At 55.3% G+C, this 22385-nt stretch overlaps 1 protein-coding gene across 1 annotated transcript in view; it reads right to left on the reverse strand.

Annotated features, from left to right (window-relative positions):
* ZSWIM5 (zinc finger SWIM-type containing 5) overlaps positions 1-22385 on the reverse strand; it is a 101460-nt gene continuing 79075 nt past the window's right edge. Inside the window, exons 3-14 of the mRNA XM_059821803.1 lie at positions 19748-19896; positions 18974-19124; positions 13389-13568; positions 10888-11064; positions 8386-8532; positions 7275-7412; positions 6462-6722; positions 5901-6036; positions 3943-4100; positions 1750-1913; positions 1359-1440; positions 1-932 (exon numbers count right to left, since the gene is read on the reverse strand). Coding sequence (XP_059677786.1) covers positions 70-932; positions 1359-1440; positions 1750-1913; positions 3943-4100; positions 5901-6036; positions 6462-6722; positions 7275-7412; positions 8386-8532; positions 10888-11064; positions 13389-13568; positions 18974-19124; positions 19748-19896 — 2606 coding nt within the window. The 3' untranslated portion in view covers positions 1-69. The remainder of the gene's footprint in view (positions 933-1358; positions 1441-1749; positions 1914-3942; positions 4101-5900; positions 6037-6461; positions 6723-7274; positions 7413-8385; positions 8533-10887; positions 11065-13388; positions 13569-18973; positions 19125-19747; positions 19897-22385) is intronic.

Here is a 22385-nt window from a genome sequence, read left to right on the forward strand (position 1 = left end):
TTCCTTCTTCTCTCCCAAGTCCCCGTGCTGTGGCCGGACCCTGCCAGTGAGCATGGTGGGGGCTGGGGCTCACCCAAACCGTTCCCGCACCAGCAGCATCAGTTTTTTCTTGCCTTTGTAGATTTGTTTGAGATTGTCAATGAACTGGGCGAACTGTATGTGCCCGTCCTGTGCCAGGAGGAAGGTCTCCCGGGCCTTGCTGAGGAACTCGATGAACTCCCCGTAGTGCCGTGGGCTGATGTGGGTGAGCCGGGAGTGGGTGGTGTTGATGTAGGCGCTTATCGTCGCGTCCAGCAGCTGTCGCAGGGGGGCTTTGTCGGTGGACATCAGCTTCCCCGAGTTCCTGCGGCCGGGGATGCCGGCCAGCCCTGGGGCTGTCATGGTGCAGCGGCGAAGGATGTCCGAGAGCACCGTGGCACAGTGCACACTCTTCACCACCAGTGGGATGATGGCCGCCAGCTCATTTTTGCCCAGAGAGTGGCTCAAGGCGCAGGCCCAGAGCACGTCGTTGATGGCTGGGTGCGTGTCCTGGTTGTAGGCCAGGTTGAGATGTGTCATGGCCAATGAGGCCAGTTTAAACGCCCGGAGTGGGTAGCCCCGGTGCTCCATGTAGCGGGCAATGGTGAAGAGCTGGGTGTAGGTCATGCCAGTGGAGGCAGCGTCGATGACAATCTGGTAGGCGGTCTCGAAGGCGATGTGGTCTTTCTCGCAGAGGGTCAGGGCAGACAGGGCGCAATTCTGCGGGTCCTTCATGGCGCACTGCAGGGCCAGGGTGCGGGCGCAGCTAGCCAGCTCTTCCCGCTGTGGGTAGTCCAGGCTCAGGCGCAGGATAGTGTTGTGGGACATCACCGTAGCTGCCACGATGCTGGTGGCTTCCGTGGGGGTGAACAGCGAGTACCAGCTCTGCAGGATGCTCACCAGGGCCCTCACCCCTGCAAGAAAACACTGGGGTCATGGCACAGCCCTGAAACACGGCTCAGATCACAGGGCTCCTCCGAGTCCCTGGGTGCCCGGAGCCGGGGCAAAGCCAACCCGCAGCAGTGCTGAGCCGCTGCCTCGGCTCCAACAGGGACAGGGCAGAGTGGGACAGGCAGAGGCTACCCTGCTTGGCCATGCTGCAGGGCACAGCGAACACTGCTGGCCTGGTCCGTGGGTACAGGGGACCTGTCCCAGTTCTGAACCCGGCCACCATTGTGGCCCCAGCCCTGCCAGCTGGCACTCTGGGGGTGCATCCAGGAAGAAATGGGGGACTCAGGAGAGCTCAGACGTCCAGGGATATGAATGACCCCGGGATGTCCGTGCCCACCCTGCTCCCAACGGACGCGGGCTGGATCCGCCCAGCGCAGCAAGGCACTCACCCACTTCAGTAGCACACGTCACCAGCCACCTCACCATCTCCCGCCGCCGCCAGTTGAGGGTGGACAGGGTCATGCGCATCACCTGCGAGGCAAACCCGGGGTGACCAGCCGCCCCATGGGGCTCTACCAAGGCCACCCAACACCATGGTGCTCCCCAAAAATCTGCCTGGTCCAGCTGGCTACCAGTTCCCTGCGAGGCTCTCCGGTGCTGCCTCGCCTCCACCCAAACCTCGGCAGGCACAGGGGCCTCCTGGGGCTGAGCTTCCCTGCTCAGGGCCATGCAGGGATGAATTCACTCCTTCCACGGGAGACCATCTGCTTGGTGGAAGACTGTCATGCTGCAGCATGTGGGACAGAAGGGCCACCAGCATCCCCCCATGCCATCTTGTACCTGGAGCCCCAGCTCCAGCGCCACGTTGAGCAGTGTTGTGTCCGAGTTGCTGTCAGCCGGTGTGGCAATCTTGAACGCATCTTGGGCCAGCTTGAAGATCAAGGAGGAGGAGTGGATGTTCTTCTGGATGGCCTCCAGCACCGTGCGTAGGCGCAGCATGTCCCCTGGGTGCAGCAAAGGATGGTCAGATGGCTTGGCCTCCCCCCACCTTGCTCCTGAGCCCCATCTCCTGCCTGCATCGAGTGGTGAACAGCCCCTCCAGCATGGTCAGCCCCTCTGGACACGCACATGGAGGGATGCACAGAGATGCTGGATCAGGCCTTACTGTCCAACAGCAAAATGGGGCATCCTCCCCAGGAGATAACATATCCTACAGCATCCATCGTCGCTCAAGACTATCCTCTCATGGAGAGGACAAACAACCCTGAGTGATCCCAGTCACATTCTGGAATATTAGCAGATGTCTCCAGGCACCTGGATGTTCTACCCTGGGCTCAAGTTTGACAGCCGTAAAGCAGCCTTTTCCTGACAAAAGGAGGGGTTTGGGGAGATGCTCAGTGCTGAACGGCTGCGGAAAGGTCAGTCTTCATTTAGGAATTTTAAAAAGAAGAAAAAAGCTGTTTGCTGCACACATACTGTCTTGCCCAGTAAGTCCCTTCCCACCTCAAGGCTAGCAAAGGCCGGGCCAGGGTCACCTGGACTTGCTGCAGAGGCTCAGTCCTGGATTCCCTAGGTCAGGCACGCAGTTATCATAACTGAGACAGGCTGAGATACACCCAAAGAAGGGGGCTCCTGGCACAACACCCAGTGATGCTGTGGACTCCTGCCACAGGAGGTTGCAGGTGCCTGTGATGGCACTGGGAGATGGAGCAGAATCTTGGAAGAGAGACCCATCAAGGCATATTAATATCATGATCCTGCATCTGGCTTGGGAAATCCTCCTGCCAGCCCCTGTGGGACACAGGGTGGGGAGAGGGACCTTTGGCACGGGTGCAGACCAGAGACACCAATGTGCCACATCAAGTCCCTCTGCTTTGTTCCAAGTTTGTGTTTCTACTCCCATAGTCGTACACTGAGCAGATGAACCTCACGCAAAGAAAACCAAATAACCCACAGCAGCGCAAAAACCCTAGTGCTGCACCTGGGCACACACAGACATCTTGAGTGACTAATAGCTAAAGATATTGCCTGCCACCCACAGCAGCCGCTTGCACCACCACCAAAATCCAAGCCTCCCTAAAAGGGCTTGAGGGGTCACAGGCGAGAGAGGCCGCGAGGACAGAGGATCACATTTGGACATGCTGCGGTGGGGGAACACCTGGGGAAGGGCACGGTGGAAAAAACAGATGTAATCCAACGGCCCTACAACCCCGTCATAAAAAACTCATCCCCATTAAGGGCTGGAAGGGAGAAGACACTAAGGATAAGCCACTTCCATCCAGGTGCCAGCTCTCCATCAGGGCACTGCAAGGTAGGGGCAGGACACCATCAGCCCTGGAAAAGCAGCCAAGAGGAGGAGGGCTGGAAGGAGAGAAGAGGCTGCGGAGGCAGCGAGGCTGGAGCTTGCTGACGGCTCATTTACCTTCCACCTTGTCGGGGAAGCGGCACCTTCCCCATCAGGCTGGCAGCACAGTTTGCTGGAGGCTGACGCAGACCGTGCGGGACAGCAGCGGGCAGCGGTAACCGCTCAGCTCGCTGGCCCTCGCAGGGCTCAAGGCGCTCGCCGTCCCAGTGGGGCTGGTTTCTGGACAGAGAGATGTTTAATGAAAAGCCCACAGCATGAACCCATGGTATGTTGGGCAGGGCTAGCTGACCTGGCAGCTGACCATGCTGCAGGGCAGGCATGGTCCAGCATCACCCAGCAGCACTACCCGGGATCCCCAGCGCTGCAGTTGGCGTCCCTGCAGGGCTGCACACATCTCTTGGGAACCTTCTGTCCCGCCCTGCTGGACCACGAGCCTTGGGGCCCTTTGGGATCAGAGCCCCAGAGATCCCAGGCTCCGCCGGGCTGCTCCAAGGCCAGCTCACTGTGCCCTGCCCGTGGCGGGCTGCCAGCGAGGTGGCCAGCCTGGTCTTTGCCAGCGCTCAAGGGAGTAGAAAGAGGAGCTCCCTCTTTTCTCCAGTAAAGTCCCTTTGATGCTCTTGTGCAGCTCCGTCCCATCACCCCCATCCCAGAGCCAACCCCCCACCAACCTTTGGCTGCTGTGAGCATGGTGGAGGCCAGCTCGCACTGCTGCGACTCCAGGTGCCCCAGGGTGAACCAGCGCGGGTATCTGCTGGGGACCACCGAGACAAGGTGGTGGGGGTGAGTCACGTCGCCGGATGGTGCCGTGGTCTCCAGAACGGGCAACCTGAAGGGTAAATGGGAGGAGGCAACATCAGACCTCGCCACGGCAGCCCCAGCCCAACCCCAGCTTCACCTCCTCTCCCTGAGGCACTGGCAAGGCGAGGCAGGGGCTGCCTGCAGGCAGCTGCCCGCAGCACTGCTTTTGAAAGCATCCTGCTGCTGTGCATGTGTGGGGGCTCCCGAGGCTGCGTGCTCAACCCATAGGCACAGGGATCAATCTGAGACCGACTTGAAAGGGGGAGAATGATCCGTGAAGTGATTTATAAACTTGTAAGGAAAAGCACAAGCCTCAGGAAAAAAAAAAAGCAAAACCTCTCCTCCCTCCCTGCTCCTTTCATGTCAGAGCACCCGGCAGAACTCCTGGCTTTATCATCTGGTTCTTCTTAAAATGCCCGGTTATGATCAGAAGCAGCGGCACATTTCTCCAGGGCCTCGGCAGCCGGTTTGAGTTACCTGCTTGTGTGGGGATATCCAAAAGCCTGGAAAACCCAGGGGAGAAGGAAGTCTAAGGAAGGGGAGCAGGAGTCTTATGTCACCAGCCACGGTGACAAAACCACGTTGGCTTTTAAACCCCTGAGTTGGTGCTGGTGTCACTAACTTGATGGCCAGCCACAGCGTGCAGGAGGGAAATTGTCCCCATGACACGGAGAGCATCCAGCCGTCTCTGTTCTCCTCACTCACAGGCTTGGTGTACCCACAGGGCAGCAGAAGCCCAACCTTCCCAGCTCAGGTCAAAGACACCCCGACACAGGGGGTCCCAGCTGGGAGCAGGGGACGGGCACTGACACAGATGGAGAGGGAGCAACGTGCAACGTGCACCCCCAGGGCACTTGGTCCCATTCCTGCTCAGTGGCTGGAGGTCTTAGGTCTGGTGGGGCATGGTGTCCCCATGCACTGCAGAGGCCCTTGGCTGCTCTTTTAGGTCTGGCTGTTCTGTTGAGCAGCTCTTCCCAGGGCAGGGGGATTTCAGAATTTCCCCTGGCGTTGGGGAGAGATGGCCCATTTCACCAAGGAAATGCTCCAAGAAAGATGATGCTCTGGGCTGGGACTTTTAATGGGGTCAGAGGGAGAAGGCACTGGGATGCTCGGGGGTTGACGGTCCTTCAAGCATTGACTCATTTGGGAAATTCCAGCCTTTTCAAGACCCATCCAGCCCTTGCCAAAAAACTGTAGTACACGGGCTGATGTCTGAGGGGTGTCACACACCGGGGAGGGAGATGGGGCGGGTCTTGGCATCGGCCGTGTCCCCAATGCCAGAGACGGAGCTGACTTTTAATGGAGAACAGAGCACAACTGTGCTCTCTGCCTGGCTCTGCGACATCCGGGAGCCCAGGGCAATCATCTACCCATGTGTACCAGGATAACAGCCCTTCCCGCAGGCAGGGAGGGCTGCAGGGTGCCCAAGGCCTGGCAGACAGAAGGCAGATGATAGCACCATGCGTGCCTAGGACCTGCTCCGGCGGAGGATGCCTGTCACCAGGACAGGCAGGTGGCAGTCCCGCCTAGGGTGAGGGGCTGGGCAGAGGGCTGGACCAGCAGACATTATTGGGCTCATGCAAATCCCTACCGATGGGGCTTGAAAACCAGGAATCGAATCGCCCAAACAGAGATGAGGAGTCTCTTTGCACTGCTGCTTGATGCCCTGGCAGCCCTACACGCTGCACAGGATGATCCCAGGGATGGCAAGCTCCAAGCCTGCCTCCGCTCCCATCCCTACTCTAGGGTTGTAAAGCATCCCGGCTTCCCGGCAGAGAAAAGGAGGGAAGCAAAACAGGGGCAGAGATGGAATAAAACATACACCTACCTCATGGCCCGCAAAGCCAGCTTGTACGCCAGGTCTGCATCGTGGGGCAGCAGAGCAGAGAACAGGTATTTGGCAAAGGTGTGCATGGGGACACTCTCGCGGTGGATGACTTCTCCCAAGCCGCTGAAGGGACCACCTAGGCAGAAGCAGAGCCTGTCAGCCATAATTAGCACAGTAGGATCGGTGCACGGCATCACACCAAAGCTTTGAGGATCTGCTCAGCAGCTCCCTGGTGCGTTACTCAAGTTGGATCCAGGGCAAAGGGCTGCTCTTTCCTTTTCTAAAAATCCTTTCAGGTCAAAATCCCTCAGAAACTGAGGCCACATGCTTAGTACCCTTCTCCGTAATGCCTCTGAGGTGGTCTTGCTCCAGGGATGTCAGCAAACCCTTGCTTTGCCAGGTGATGGGGCAGAGCAGCCACCCTACATACTCAGCACCACACCCACAGAGGAAGAAGCCAGAATGGGGTCAACCAGGCATAAACCTTGGAAAGGGCACCCTGGAGATGTTACCAACACTCAGCTAAGATACAGAAACCAGCTAGATGGACCAAGCCCCCACCTTCCAGCAGCAAGACGCACTGCTTCCGCAGGGTCTGCACCAGCACTGGGTCCAGCTCCAGGTCCTGCAACCGGGCGATGATCTGCTCCTCATTGCGGCACACCTTGTCCTGGGCATACAGACCTTCAGGCATCACTCTCTGCTGACCCATCCCCATCAGGGCCACCTCTAAAGCCAGGGACAGGTAGGACTCGCCACTGTCTTGGCTGCCAGTCGCGACGGGCACGTGTTGATACACTGGGGGTTTGGAGTCCCCGGCTTCTAGAAGAAGGGGGAGAGATGCAGCAAGGTTAGAAGAGCCTTCCTAGGTGGCTGAACCATGGCAGAGAGAAAAACCTCTCAACTTCAGAAGCCAGACCCACACTTCCCTTGCTGCCTGCCTTCAGTTACCCAGAGATGATGGATAAAAGCTCCCTGTAGGAGACGTGGGCTTCACCTTCCTTCCTGCTCTCACTAGGAGATGCAGGAGACCTGAGACCTGTGCAACAGGGTGCACAGCTGACACCAGAGACAGCTGACACCAGAGCCTTCCCGCGGACTGGCATGCCTTGGCCCAGCTCTGCTGAGCCACTCTCCTGCTCTGCTCTGGCTGCAAACCAGAAAAACTGGGTTGGGAAACCTCACTGGGAAAACTCAGGGCACCAACTCCCCCACTATGCACTGCAGCGCTGTCCTGGCTGCTCCTGCAAAGGTGGAGAGAGGGGAGATTTGGAGCCCAGGAGTTCCAAGCCCCAGACGTGCACCCAGGGTCTGCCCGCTGGGCTCAGTTCAGCCACAGCCACCGGGAAGGGAGCCAGGAGGAGCTTTCGGTACCTGAAATTTCAAGGCAATTTTCCTCTTCTAATCTACAAGCTTCGGTCAGGGTGAGAAAGAGGCAGCCGATGGGGTTCAGAGGGTGGCCTACCCAGCCCTCCAAGTTGGTGATGGTTGTTGCTCCTCGCTGCAGCAGCTCTGCCAAAAGTGGAACAGAAAGACATTAAAAGTGAGGAATTTAAAGACGGGTTCTGCACCCAAAGGGGTCTCTGAGACCAGAGGCCTTTTCTTACCCCATGGCCTGGGACACAGGGACCTCCAGGGCCAACTCTGGCATGGTAGTTCATGAGGGCAAGGAGCAGCTCAGAGCAGCCACCATGCACGCTGCCTCAGACATCAGAGGGAGCAGGCACCCAACAAAAAAAGGTGCCCCTAAGGCCACATAAGATGCAGTGGCTTGTTCTCTGTTCCAGGAGGACACGAGGGACTGCAGAGTCCCAAGATGAGGTCTATAAAGTCAGACCTGCAGCTTATGGACTCGTTTGCATGATAGTCTGAATGTTTTGGCAACACAAGCAGAAATCTCTCCAGAGATGACAAAGACTCCCAGTGAGTCTTAAAAGCTCCATCTTTTGATGATCTCAAGCTGGCTGAGCTAGCAAGGTCCAGGAGTCACCGACCACCAGCAGCACTGTGGTAACTGACCCCAGCTCCCTGCCACCTGCAACTGCAAAAGGAGAAACACTGGGCTTGCCTCCTGGTACAATATACTCAGCAAATGCAAGGTGGAGGTAGCACACGCAGCCAGTTACTGCAGCTCTGCAGACACGCAGCTCCTCTTTAACGCAGGCATCACTTGCCTGTGCAACCCTCACAGGCAACCAGGCACGGTGACAGTGGGAACAAGAACATCCCTACTCCAACAGCCTGAAACAGCATGTGGGCACCTCTGTCCTTAGCATGTGGGTACGAACACCGTTTGGCTCAAGCAATCAGATGCATCAGTTTGTCTTTCTAGGGTGTGAGTAATCCCATACAGCACCGCCCGCTGTCAACCTCTGCTGCTCTGGGTGGGGCAGCACTACTCTCTGAGGTGGAGATGACTTTCTCAACCAGCTGGGACACCCCAGTCAGACCTCCTGAGACACTTCTCCCATAGCTCTACTCATACCTTTCTTCTGATGCTTATATATTTCCAGCTGCCTTTGCTGCTGCAGTCGCAGGGTGTTGATTATGGCAACAGTTAGTCGGAGAGCTTCTCTGGGATAGCCGTGGGAGCGCAGGGCATCCACCCGAGCGCAGGCTGTCGGGACGTGTTCTGCAAGGCAAGGACAAACATGGTGGCATGGCTGAGCCAGAAATTCATGGGCTGGTACTGATGGGGGGAGAGAAGCTGACAGCATCAGGCTTCAGGGCATTTTCTTCTACTGATGTTCCCCACGTCCCGGCTAAACTCCTGCTCCCTGTCTTGAATTCATCCCTTTCTCCCTGCTCCTGGCAGGGATGCCTACCAGGAATACTAAGAGGACTCCTACCATGCTCAACCGACAGCAGCCACATCAGCACCTAAACACCCACCTCCACAAACCTTACCTAATGGAAGCATTTCCAACACACCATTGCTGCAATATGACAGCTTCAAACGCAGGCTGTTACAACCCTGCCGCTCATTTCTCCTAAAATCTGCATGGCTTATGGTGATTTCTCTCATTGCTGTGCACACAAACGCTTCTTAGCATCTCCTCCAACAACTCTCCCTGCTCTCATCACACAGGCGATGATACATGGGGTGAGGCTGTGCATCCAGCACTGACTGCACTGGGGGCACTGGCAGATCTGGGGTGACATTTTGAACTGCTTCTTTTAACGCCTCCATGGAGCGAGCTCTGCAGACACCCTGTCTCCTCTGCAGCTCTCCTACCTGGTGTTTTATTATTAGGAACAGTTGCATGAAACCCCCTCCAAGACTCACAGTTGCTTAGGAATTCATCTGCTCCCGCTGCTCATTGCTCACCTGAAATCACAAGCAACTGTGGAGAGGATTATGACTGAATGAGAAATTAGCAGGAGCAGATGACATGACATGCTGCATAACAAGTAGTAAAAATCCTATTTTCTTGCAAAATGTCCTAGCAAGGTAGGGGGGATGCAAACATAGAAGATCTAAAATTATGGTAGAGGGATAATTTCTATTCCTGGAAGAGCTCAGAAAGCTTTGGAAATGCAGACAACCACCTCCACAAATGGGGTTTCCACGTCCCAAAGGTCACCCGCAAGGAACACACAAGGAAGAGGTTTCAGAACAAACGCATCTGTAAAAGAGCTTCTTGTTGCTCCCTCTACTCATTTGCTAAATGGATGAAATATTCAGCTTCTCGCTGAATTCATCACTGGAAGTTGCTGACAAATCACACTCTTCTCCCAGCGCTGAGTCCCTGAAGGGGCGCCAAGAAAGCACAAAATGCAAAAATCAAGGCAACTACATCAGAAAAATAACATGCACCAACCAGCTGGGTCAAAGGGCTCAGCCAGAGCCCAGATCATGATAGGGCCAGGGGAGCTGTGGCCACCACATCCCTGTCAGACGGAGTCCCTGGAAGCACTAGTCCACCACCACTGCCTACGGCTGCGTGGCAAGGAGATCTGCCGCCTGCAGCTACAATGAAACTCTTCCTAGAGTAGAAATGTCCTCTCTTGCTTCAGCTAAGCTAGTAGAGATGGACCAGCAGCCTTCACATGGGCCCTTTTTAATTCATGCCCTGGCCTTAACAGCAGCTTAGTGCCCACTGCTCCACAAACCACGTCTCTGGGTCACTAAATATTCTCTTCCCGTTTGGCTGGGTGACGGCAGACCCTGGCTCCTGGAGCGAATGACAGAGTGGTAGTGGGCTTTGACCTTTTCCATGTCCATACATTCACCTCTTGGGCTGTGAGGATGAGGCATCCATCCTTCCGGTGGAGTGGGGGGCTTGCATCTCCCATTTGGGGGTCAGCCTAAGGGCTGACAGCCACACGAGACACGCCCAAGTTCTCTGTCTCACCCACTCTCATCCCAGACATGTAGTTGTCAAGGATCTGCAGATCTGCCAAGGGTTTTGACTTTGCAGTAGGGAAGTTGTGTGGCTTGAGGTACATAGACTAAAGGTCTCTCACACAGCTGCAGGGTACTGGGCTCGAATGGTCCAGTATGCCTTAAGTTCATACAAGGCTTAATTGTACTGTCTGCTAATTGCCTTTAAGGGAAGACTAAAGAGAGGGTGAGAGCAGGGAAGAAAAAATCCGGAGGATACAGCTGTGCTCCCCAGCCAACTTTCAAGGGACCCTCAGCATCCCCCTGTACTGGGAACAGTGAGGGCTTGCACGGGGGACAGCCAAACACTAGCAGAATGAAAGAGAACATGACGAGCCTGGTCCAAGCTGCCCAAGGGGATCCCAGACTGTAAAGATGTGGGTCTTACTTACTATAAGGACTGTGGCTGGGGTGTGGGAGGGCATCAAAGTCCTTCTGCTCGCCCTGCTCCTCAGGCTAAAGGCCAGGGAGGCACTTTCAATCTAGAATGCAGAAGCTTGCAAGCAGCCAGGGCAGCAAAGCTTTGATGCCTTGGGTGCCTCTTCTCCACTAGCAACCGTACCCACCCAGACCATGCAAGGAGCTGCTGTCTTGGATGCTCACCTAGCCACAGCGGCTGCCCCTGGGAGTTGAAGAGGAGGCTCTCGCCCTCCCGCTGGTAGGAGGGAGACACGTAGAAGTCACTGCTAATGATGCGCTGCAGGTGGCTGTCCTGCCAGTGGAGGTCACAGCCCTCGATTGCCCGGGTGAACACGGTTCGTCTGGGCCTGGCCAGCGAATCTGCAAAGAGAAAAACGTCAGTGCTTTGGTGGGGCAGGGGCAGCCTGTTCCTGCCCCCAGACACGACCTCCCTGGGCAGAGCAATGTCTTTACAATCAGAGAAAAGCCCCACCCGGTCCCACCCCAGTCACTTCCATGCTGAGCACAGGGGCTCTGGCTCCTGCGCTGCAGCAGATTGCTTTTAGATACCTCTGCCGACCACCCCATCTCTGATGGAGACTGCTGTCTCCTTAGACAGCATTGCTAAGAAACTTGCTAGAATAGCTGCCTTGACCAGAGAGGTGAGAAAAGAGGCAGGGTCTGCCCTGCAGTTAGCTTTCTGATGATCATTCACTGTCACATACGAGGCTGACGCCTTGAAATGTGGCAGTGCATTCCCACCCCCGTGATGCCCAGCGTGCAGGCAGCTGCCAGCGGTCAGGACTGGGCTTCCTCAGCGTTACTGCCCCGCAAACACCACGAGCTCTCCTCTTCTGCTCTAACGCAAAGCCCCGGCTTCACTGAACCACAGCTGCTTAGATCAACAGCACCTGAAGCTGTGAAGGGAACCGCATGAGCGTGTCTCATTTGTCTACGGGTGATGGGGGGAACCATCGCCTTCCAGCAACTTCCTCTGGTTGTGTGAGAGGGCTGGAAGGGAGGAGCTTTGTCTGAAACCCCACCGCTGCTCTGCAGCAGATGTCTGTGCTCCTCTTTAGGGCTGCTCTGCAACTTCACTGACGTTTCTGAAGCTATCAAATGCTGCATGAGCATTTCACTCCGGCCAGACAGATCAGACAAGTGGTTTGTCGGGAGGAAAAGGCCTGTCAGGAACAATCCTGCTATAGCTCCAGCCACGCTGGAGCAGAAGGGCCAAACACAGCCAGCGGGCTGCGAAACGGGAAGCCCCAAAGGGGATGCAACGCTGCATGTTAGTTCCTGCAACTCACAAGACAGGCCGAGTTAAATGCATTCGAGAGGGGAAAACAAAAGGCACTGCTCAAAGCTGATCCAGGGCGGCTGGATAAACATGCTCTGGAAACGATGGCAACAAGCAATTAGCCTGAATGCTGCAGGCACCCCGAGGTGGAGAGAAATTAAACAGGTGTTGGTACGTACAGAACCAAGCCTGCACACTGTAACAGGAAGGATTTCAGCAATCAGCTGTTCTCCTTTCAGTAATAAAAGAGGCTGGCAACAATTTGCAGCAGTATTTGCATATTCACAAACATTAACCCCGGGACACCTCCAGGGTCTGTGCTGCTTTCAGTCCCCTGCTTGGAGAGGCAGAAGCGTGGGGACAAGGGGACGTCCCTGGCACGCGCTTCGGAAACTCCCCGCGCGTCTGAAAACGTGACCCGCTCAGCCCCGACGACCTGCCCTCAATGCCAGAGTGAATCCTCAGCGGAGCTGGGAACACCAGGGGGGAGTCCCGGGGCTGGCATAGGACATGGAGCAAGGCCAGGTTTAAATTAATCTGCTCCCTGAGGATGCGCATGGGGAGGTGGCCGGGGCACACAGTCCTGGCCACGGCTGGGGTCGGCTGGCAGGACAGCCATGCTCCCAAACTGCTGCTGGGGAACTAATCCCACCCGGAAGAGTGAAGTTTCCTTTGTGGCAAGGCTGCCGCCCCCCTCTCCTCTTCCCAACTGGCCACACGTAATACACCAAAGAGCAATTCCAGAGCAGCAGATGGAAGCATGGTAAGAGCAGTAACTTTCAATTAATGTCTACTTCAGGCAAAAGGAAGGGGAAAAAGGGCTTTAGAGGGATCAAATGCTTTGTCAGGGGTTGAGAAAATATTTTAGCATGGAGGAACAACCCCATAACTACATTGCTCCATTTGTGCTCTGCACTTGAACCACGTTTAACATCCCTAGCTAATGACTTACCTACCATCTGAATCAAAGCCCAGAAGCGAGACCTAAGTACTGGGAGAGGGGCTTTGCACAAACTCCAACTCCTCACTCTCACATTACAGCCAGGGCTTCCGAGCTCAGCTATGCTCCGATTCAAGCAGCACCATTTTTCTATAAAACTCCATACCTAAACCTGCACAGACCGTATAGGTCCAAACTCCCCAGCGGTTAAATTGCTTTAAAGCGGCCTTTGAAAATGATGCGATGCTCAAAAATACAGGTGACTTCACCCATGATGTTGCAGAGAGTCAAACATTTCCAAGTGTATCTAAACTAGAGGCTGTAAAGATGAATGTTTTGTATTCCCATGCCTCCTGGAGACATTACCAGCAGGTGAATTGAGGTCTCTCAACTTTGGAGTGAGTTTTGACCCTGATCCAAACCCTGTGGCCTCCGGCTGGATTTTCACCCCCTGCCCGGACTCACCTTGGCTGTGACCGGAGCTCTGCGTAAGCGCGTTGGTGATGTTGGGAAGCTCGTTACCATAATTGCCATCTTCCAGGGGACAGACGTCCATCTCACCCCACTTGCGCAGCTGCCGGAGCCAGCAGGATTTCTCTTCCAGCTTGCAGTGCGGGTTTAACACCACGCACACCCACAGCGCCCCTAAACAAAGCCAAGAAATCGAGGAGGTGCTACCACCATACCCGCGGGGCAAAGCTCTTCTGCTGCCACGCTCGTTGTGAGAGCCTGCAAGGTTTCCTCAGCGTCCGTAAACTCATTTCAGCATAATGCATGGACCCAGGAGGGGGATTTAGACAGCTTTTAAATAAAAGTAAAACTCCTCTGTAATGAAGCTAAATTATAATCTCATGAGATGGGGGGACAGTGGGGAGGAGGGAAGGAGAGAGTGGCTGTGTATGAATTTGTGAGTGCTTCTGTCTGCCAGGACAAATCTAGTGTTTGAACTACACATCAAAGCATGCTTAAAAACACCCTGGCAAGCTGCGGAGTCTGTATCTCCAAAGACTAACCTGATTTTGATCCTACCCACGTTCCAAGCGCTTTAAAGCCCACTCCGAATGCTATTTCATCTGCCATTGTTCTTCAGGCCATTTGCATTCAACTATTTAAAAAGGAGATTTGGTGTATTTTCTTCCCTTTTTTTTTTCTTTTTTCTTTTTTAATCCCCAGTAGCCCCCAGCCTGCAGAGGAACCAGCAGAGGAACCTGGAGCTTGGCTTGATGTCTCGCAGGCAAGAGCCCTCCAAAGGTGCAAGCCCTCCAGATCTTGCAAGCAGAGGTGCCCATGAGTAGGACACACACTCTGACACCCTCCAGGTCAACCATGGGATCTCGCAGGCCTGATGATGCTGTCTGCTGCGCGAGAGGCAGAACCAGGCCCAAGGACATCTGTTGTCATTAAGATCCCGGTCATCCTTTCGTAAGACAGGGCTGACGCTGGTGCTGCTAACCAAGCCTTGCCAACTCTCCTGGGTCACCCACTGCTCTGAAAAGGGCTGCAGCAACCCAAATAAGTGCAAAACCATGAATTCTCCTTTAGCTAATCGCATTTCTGCCCAAATTTCCCTGCACAGGTGCCAGGATGCAGAACGTCCCCTTCATTGTGCTTGCCCCGCAGGGTGGGATGGCTGCGTGCTGGCACAGCTGTGGTGCACAGCGTCCCCAGGGATCCCCCTGGGCTGAGCAGCCCGTGCTGCTCCTCTCTCCTCCGGGGTCAGATCCTGCCACACACCCAGGACAGCTCAGCCTCCTGCAGAAACACCCTCCCCTGCCTCTCCTCCGTGGGCCCAGTGGACACCTGGAGCACCTTCCTCCTCTCCGCCCAGCCAGCTGCTCTCCCCCAGCTCTCCATCACTCCCAGAGCCAAAATTCCCATTCCGAAGTGACAGCCAGCAGCAGGACAACATCACCCGACACGGCTCTGCTGCGCAGTGAGGGGATTCCTCCAGGCACCCAAACCATCTCCCTTGCTCACTGTGTTTTGTGCAGCAGCTCCCCAGCTGCACTGTCGAGCCAGACAGCCCCAAGCAAGACTGCTACTCTGACACAGGCAGCTGGAGCAGCCAGTCCCTTTTCCAGGCAGCGCAAGGCAAAACCAGGCTGAGCAGCGATGTCCTGACTCCAACTCCACTCTGGTTTATCCCCGCTCCCCTGGGTTATAGCTGAGGTTTAGCGGTGCCTTTGGGGTGCATCTCCTGGCACCCGTCTTCTGCTAGTTGGACTTGTGGACATCAATAAGGCATGGTGGCTGTGCACGTCCGGCTCCTCGGAGCAGCTTGGCTCGGCAGGAGAGACGCCACGGCATCACAACGCCAATGGTGGCAGCAGCATTGCATCCAGGAACGGGCGTGGGAAAAGCAACCACAGGCACTGAAGATCAGCAAATATTCAAAGCAGCCCTCGCTCAGTCCATCTCCAAACACATCTCAGCTCCGCTGCTCCCAGGAAACCCCACCGAAACCGCCCCCCCCTTTCTGATTAACAGTAGGAGAGTAAGACTTTTGAGCTGCCATGTCAGCGTTTAATGTATGTGCAAGAGAAGTGGTGACTCCTTAGGGGCTTTCGGGGCCCATCCCTCCCAGAGCAGGTCCATGTCATTCACTCCCAGACTCCTGTAGGCTCCATGGGGGCTGCATGGACACAGCATCTTCCAAAAAATCAGGTCTCAGCTCTGGAAAATGAGTCTTCCTTAAGGCTCTGGTTACTGCCCCTCAGCTGAGCGGTGGGTGCCTGCTTGCTGCCTGTCCCGAGGGCAGGAAACTCCCCACCTCCTTGAGTGGGCATGAACCAAACCCTGTGCTTCGTTCCTGGTGTTGGGTGTCCTGGGACTCCGACTGATTTTGGGCATCCCCTTCCCACCAGCACTCCCGCCTGTTGTCGTTGCCCCTCTTCACCCGCTCTGGGGCTGCTGGTGCAAAAAGCAGCCTCTGGCGATTTTGGCTCACGGACGGTGAGCAGTGTGCCTCAGCTGACAAATGGTAACCAGTCTTGGTGCTCTGGCTCCGACACCCCCAGGAATGGGATGTGCCTGCTGGATTTTTGGCTCTCACAGCTCGGCTAAAATGTGATCCTCAGAAGCCTCATGACTTCGCAGCCTATTTTTGGGAGTCCTCTGAGGCATCCTCTGCCTGCTGAAACACCATGCCCCTGGGCTCTCCTGCAGAAGGGAAGATGTGGCGGGGAGGTGGGGACAAGGAGGAAAGACGGATTTGCATCTGTCTTGGCCGCAATAGTTATCTGGGAGATGGAAAAGAGGGGTTTTCTGAGCCCTATGGTCAAGTGACATCAGCTGACAGCCCAAGTGACTCCTGTCCTGAGTCAAAACACTACGCCGGGTCAGATTCCGTGTCTGCTCACATGCTGCAGAAACCTTCATCTGAACTTTCCAATAGCAGAAGGTTAAGTGGGGAACAAAGCAGCAGATCACGATTAAGTTAAGCCTCTAAACAAAAATGCTTTTTGATGACGGGGCTGGGTGCAGGGACAGGGGGGGTCGGAGCCTTCCCAGCCCAGCGGTCCTGGCTGCCGGCCCCAGGGAGGACAGGCACTCCGATCCCGCGCCCAAGTTTCCAAACCATCAAAGAAATTCTCCCGTTTCCCACAGGGTCGCTCCCCAGCTTAATCTGCTGAAATTCCCCACTGTAAACAAGTGGCCGAGATAAATAAACCCGTCTCCAGGCAGATTAAGGTCAGGCTGCACTTCAGCTGGTTTTTGGTCTATTTTTTGTAATTAGGCTTTAATCGTAAGTACTAATACGCCAGGGCAAATACTCCCACGCTGCAGAGCTCTCCATCCAGCAGGTCTTTCCTTTGGCTCCCCAGCAGACGGGGCAATAGATGTTCAGTTGGCAGCACACGCACAAGCAAACGATGCCCTTTTTATTTTAATTTTTTTTTTAAACTCTGAAATCCTGCAAAATCCTTTACATTTTCCCCAGCATAAATCCACAATCTTCTTTAAGGCTGATCTTCTTCAAATCCTACGCAAGTCTGTGAGGCAGCCTTTGCTAAAATCGATGATTAATTATTAAACACGTGCCTGAAATAATTTCTGCAAGGCCCGTTTTTCTCTTCCACGTGGCAGGGGAACACGGTCTGCGTCGGGGCTTCCCGCAGCAGCTGGCACCAGGCCCCTCATCCCTCCCTTTGGCAGCAGCAGTAACACTGGGCAGCTTTGGCATCTGCAGCCCACGGGCGGTCGGACGACATGCCTTCACCACCCCACATGCCCCAGCTACCATTGCCTGCGCAGCGATGGTTTGGGCCATCTCTCTGTGTTGCAGATGTTCGCTACCGGTGAACACCATCATCTCACTGCAGTTCTGGTCCCTCCATGCCTGGACCCTTCCTTCAGAGGGATGCTCCGTTTCTACAGCAAACGCTGCCCAGGTCCAAATCCAAAAGGCTTCTGTAAGATGGGGGGAATAATCCCTGCTCTGAGTATTGTCCATGCCCATCCTGTCCTGAAGCTGCTTCTTGGACCATCACTGTGTCCTCCGCAGGGGCTTCTCTTCAGCATGGAGATGCCCAAATCCCTCCCGCGTGACGTGCCCACGCCAGGCAAGCCGCTCGCTCTGACGTGCATTGGCTGGCACCATGTTTCACCTGCTGTCATGCTGATCCAGCCTCGGTAGGGCCCCGATGTTCCCTAGCCACCTTGCCATCTGCTGATGGGGATCTGCTGTTGCCTCCTCCCGCTCTGCCGACCAAAACTACGCACACCGACCTGGTCCTTGCACGGTTAAGCCAGGACAAATCCAACCACTCCTGCCTCCTGTGTGCGGGAAGGGAGGGAGGGCTCGTGGCTTGGACAGCAGGTTTGAAGTCTGGCCAAATAATCTGTAATTCTGGGCAAACTGCTTCCTGCGTCCAGGCCTACCTAGACACCCTTCCATCCACGTTTCATCAATGTGTTTGCTTTCTTCCATGCGGAAATTCTGGCTTAGTGGATTTGGCCACCTCTCTGGGATCCTTGCATATCCAACCATCTAGCTGCAGCATCCCAAACTCCCGGAAATACCTTCTTGGCAAGCAAGCACAGATGAGCTCTTCAGAGCCGGCATGGTTATTTCCATCCAGGGAACTTCACACAGAAGCGAGACAACCTACCCCTGCTTGGCCCTTGTCTGCGCTGTTTGGCCAGGCTTGCCAATCTCACAGCTATGTTTGCATTTGTTGGGCACTTGGCACAAGGGTCTGTGATCCCAGCTGCAGTTTCAGACCCTGGACCACCCTCAACCTTCTTCCAGCTCTACAACATCTGTTTGGTCCCAGCCCGTGAGCCCTTGCCGTTACACAGCATCTCCCACCGGCAGGCTACAGAGGAGCTCAAACTCACTTGTCATGAAACTATGGCACAAGTCAAACTATTCATCCAACATCCCAGATGTCCAGGAGAGCCCAGAACTGCTGGGTTAACTCCACCACACAACCAACCTCCCTGGGCCCACGTCATCTAAATGTTTTATTCTAATGATATTATGCTGTCAGCCAGCTGAGCCGGTGTCTAAGGTGCTTAGCTAGAATTACCCAGAACTGCATTTCCCTTAAAGCCAGGCTCTGCGCTGGCCAGCCTGCCCCCCTCACCCTGGAAACGTGCACCAGAGCATGCAGCAATCTGTTAGATGGGATGAGACTTGAGAACCTGCCTTTCCCTCTGGATCACCGTTCCTCCAGGAATGGCACTTCCACACCTCCAGGCTATGTTCAGCCCCTGGGGCTCACCAGCCTGCATCTTCCCTCGCAAAGGCTTCAGGGCAGCACACCAAACACCAGGCTGCTACAAGTATGGGACCAGCCACATTCCGCACACCCATCATCCCTGACTCCTTTGCAGGAGAGGGGCTGATTTAAGGTGTTGAACTGTACAGTTGGGGCCTGATCCAGCTGTCCCACCAGGATTTCCCCAGCAGGGGACAGAGCAAGCTCCTGGCATCTCTCAGGGCCTCTGCTCCCAAAACAGAGCCCCAAAAGCCTCTGAGATGATGTCTGCTGGCCTGGCAGCCCAGGCAACTCTGCTGCTGCTCTCTGCAAGGCGGTGACCCTTACCCAGCTCATCCCAGAGCTGCCGGCACTTCTCCGTTATGCCTGTCCCCTGTTGCCTCCAGAGGGAGAGCCGAGGATCGGCCATGAACTGCTCTGTTATCAATGTCAGCATCCTGGCCCCGTTGGAGTCCCTCATGCGCAGCATCTCCCGAACCTGGAAAGAGAGAAGGTCCTTTGTGAGACAAACCATGATCCCCTGGAGGTGTTTAATACATGGTAACCTCACTGGCAACCCACAGCTCCCTCCGTCTGGGGGTCCAGACTGTAAATATATACATACGTATACATGTATAATGTATAGTCATACATTATAACACTCATGCAATGGCTGTGACCTGGCTGGTTGGAGTCCAGCTGAGTAACAGCCACAGCCTAGGCTGTGAAGAGGACCAAGCAATCAAGTACATGAAAACAAGGCCCTTCTGCAAAGAAAGAGAAGAGCCTGTAGGCTGGTGCCACCTCTTCATGGTGTCCGTAGGCTCTGCAAGGTTGGCTTTCCCCCCACCATGCTGATGGGGAGATGGGGGAAAGCCCTGCCTTGCGCAGGGATCACGGCAAGCCCGTTGTGTGGGAGGAAGGGACCTGCCGGGAGAGCGGGTGAGACAACCCAGGCCTGACCCAGAGCCTGGATTACAACCGCCTGCTCCACAACCGGGCGAGAAGGCACTGGAGCAGAGATTCCCAGCTGTGACAGGCACCCTGCCAGGGCAGCCGGCGAGCTGCTGGCTACGTGACGTGCTGAGCGGAGAGGGGAAAGAGCAGCCAGCTCCTTCTCACCTTGGCAAACATGGAGTTGAGCTGCTTCCCCGAGCCGTAGTACCCTCCCTGAGATAGGAACAGCTTCACCTGCTCTCGGACCTGCTCCTCGTCCAAGTGCCAGCAGTTCTCGTCATCGATGCTGGCCCCAGCAGTAGGGTCAGGGGCACCTAGGGGGATGGGGAGGGAGGAGAAAAGAGACAACTGTGTTTATAGCAGCAGGGTCAGCAGTCCCACCAGCAAGAAGAAGTGGACCTACCTCTATTTTATATGGACCCACCTCTATTTTATCAGCTCAGGGGAGGGAAAACCAACCAGGTTCCCAGGCAGTGAGCCCCAGCTGACAGCGTCAGGCTTTCCTTCCACAGCGGTGGCAGCAGCCGTCAAGAGGGATCCCAACCACACGGCTAATGCCTAGCTAGCCCCTCTCCCTCTGCGCCCCACGCGAAGGGAGGCTGAGGAATAGCAGGGACCTGCCTTCCTTCAAAGCCCCGGGGAAGCAGACAGGGCAGCTGCAGAGCCCGGAGCGCTCCCTGGCTCCCAGAATCACCCAGGGTGCTCCTCCTCCTGCTCCACATCACCAGTTTGTTTAAGCATCAGTAAAGCTCCAATTCCTGCAAGCCCTAGCCCACATTAGGAACAGTCTAACAGAGGTACCATTGCACAGGGGCTCCAGAGCCCCGGGTTAAATGCCTGGTATTGCCCCTCATTTGCTTTAAGACAGGGGACAAGTCCCTGTGCATCAGTGTACCTGCCTGGGAGAGACCCTCTGCTGGAAAGAGCAAAGGATCAATAATCATTCAAAGAGCAAACTGTGACCGGAGCAGGGCCTTTGGCAGGCACACGTGTGTGTTCACAGGCTATATATTTCATCTTCCAGAGAACAAAAAAAGAAAAAAAACCACAAGTGCTTTAAACAACAGCTTGGATCCACACTCCCCTTGCCTTGCCCCTTTCAATTCCCGTTTTTCACCCCAGAGCGCTGTCCTACCTCCCAGCAGTGCCCCCGGCTTGCTGGGCTTGCAGGGCAGGCAGCAGCATGGCTCCAGCGAGGAGCCAGGAGCGCAAGAGGGAACAGAAACTCAGCTTTTCGTCTCCCTGCTTTTGAGCCCTGCTCTGCAGAAACCCCTCAGTGAAGACCAGTGCCAAGGAGAGACCGGTGCAGCTGGAGGATGCTCCACTCCACTTTGGTCTGCTTCTCCCATCTCGTCTCCCTCTTGAGCAAGGAAGGCGGTCAACACGGGAAGAACGAGGTGCTGCACGACAGCCAACGGGTGCTGTAGCCAACACATTCCCAGCTAAATCTTAATGATGTCTTCCCCACTCAGCTGGGATCTGGTTGGGGAGCAGACATCACCTCCACGCAGAGACAGCTCAGGATGCTGCACACGCCCCAGCCCCACGCACTGCTGAACCAGGAGCTCAAAGGCAATTCATGAAAATCAAGCTCCAGAATGCCTTCTCAGCAGGGCGACTGTCTCTTCTTGACTTGCAAGCACGAGGACATCAACCTGAGGGGTTTTGCTCCTCCGGCAAAGGCTGAGAACACTCCTGGCCCGCTAAGATACAGCTATTTGTATTTAACGTCCTTTACAAAATTCCTTTAATTTCTGCTAACAGACACTGCCTGAAAGCTGTTCCAGCAAGCTCTAGGTGCAGCTTGCACCATGCTGAAGGGAGAGGAGGATGCTGCTCCCTCTGTAGAATAACTTATAGTCAACATAACCACGTAATTGGGATGGGAGCTGAAGCAGCAGAAAGGAAGTAACGGCCCCTGGATGAGCACGAGGGCTTTCACCTAGAGCCCCGCGCGTGCCCTGAACCTGCTCCCGCACCACCGGTGGTGGCCAAGCCCTGCTGTAAGCCACGAGGGACCACCGCACCAGGACCAGTCCACCCCGGCTGTCGCAGCTTTTCTGTGCCTTTTCCTTCCTTCCCCCAACCCCATCCTTATCTCACAGATACAGAGCAGACAAGCCAGCGATTATCCCCTATCAGGAACCGATGACTAATCTGTCTACCATGAGCGCTTATCCGGCCCCATCGAGAGGTATCCCAGACGCTTGCACTCTTAATATCCTCCTCCCCACCATCTCACCCGCCGCTCCCAGCTGCAGCTATCCAGACCAGCCAGGTCATCTCAGCTGCCTCTATAGGGTCACCTGGCTGCATCTATAGGGACCAGGAGGGCATGGATGCCTGGGGTGACCCATCCCACCTAAGTTCAGCCCATCCTTGGTCCCTCACCCAGGCTGCTGTGACAGATAAAGGTAGAGGAGTCAGCAAGATGCAAAAAGTGGCTGCATTTTTGTGGGGTTCCTGGGGCTACCCTCAGTGCTCACTGCTCATACATAGCGTTAGTGACAGAAAGCCCAAACAGCAAGGAAAGCAGCGTGCAGCTAAATAAAACCATCTCCTCCTACGCAACACATTGAGCACTTCACACGTTGGGGTTCGGGCCGTAACCAAATTAGTAACGCGCCTCCCCCGCCTCCAAATAAAACCGAAATTTGCTTGTAAATGTCTTTTGCTCTCCTATAAAAGATTCAGAGAGAGGGTTGTAATAGCAGATTCCCACATGTGCAACGCAACCCAGCAGATAACGGGCTGCCCAGTTACGCCGGGGAGTTGGATAAACATTTAAGAGCAAACAACGGGA

The sequence above is a fragment of the Gavia stellata genome, chromosome 10 (assembly GCF_030936135.1).
Source record: "Gavia stellata isolate bGavSte3 chromosome 10, bGavSte3.hap2, whole genome shotgun sequence".
NCBI classification, from domain to species: Eukaryota; Metazoa; Chordata; class Aves; order Gaviiformes; family Gaviidae; genus Gavia; species Gavia stellata.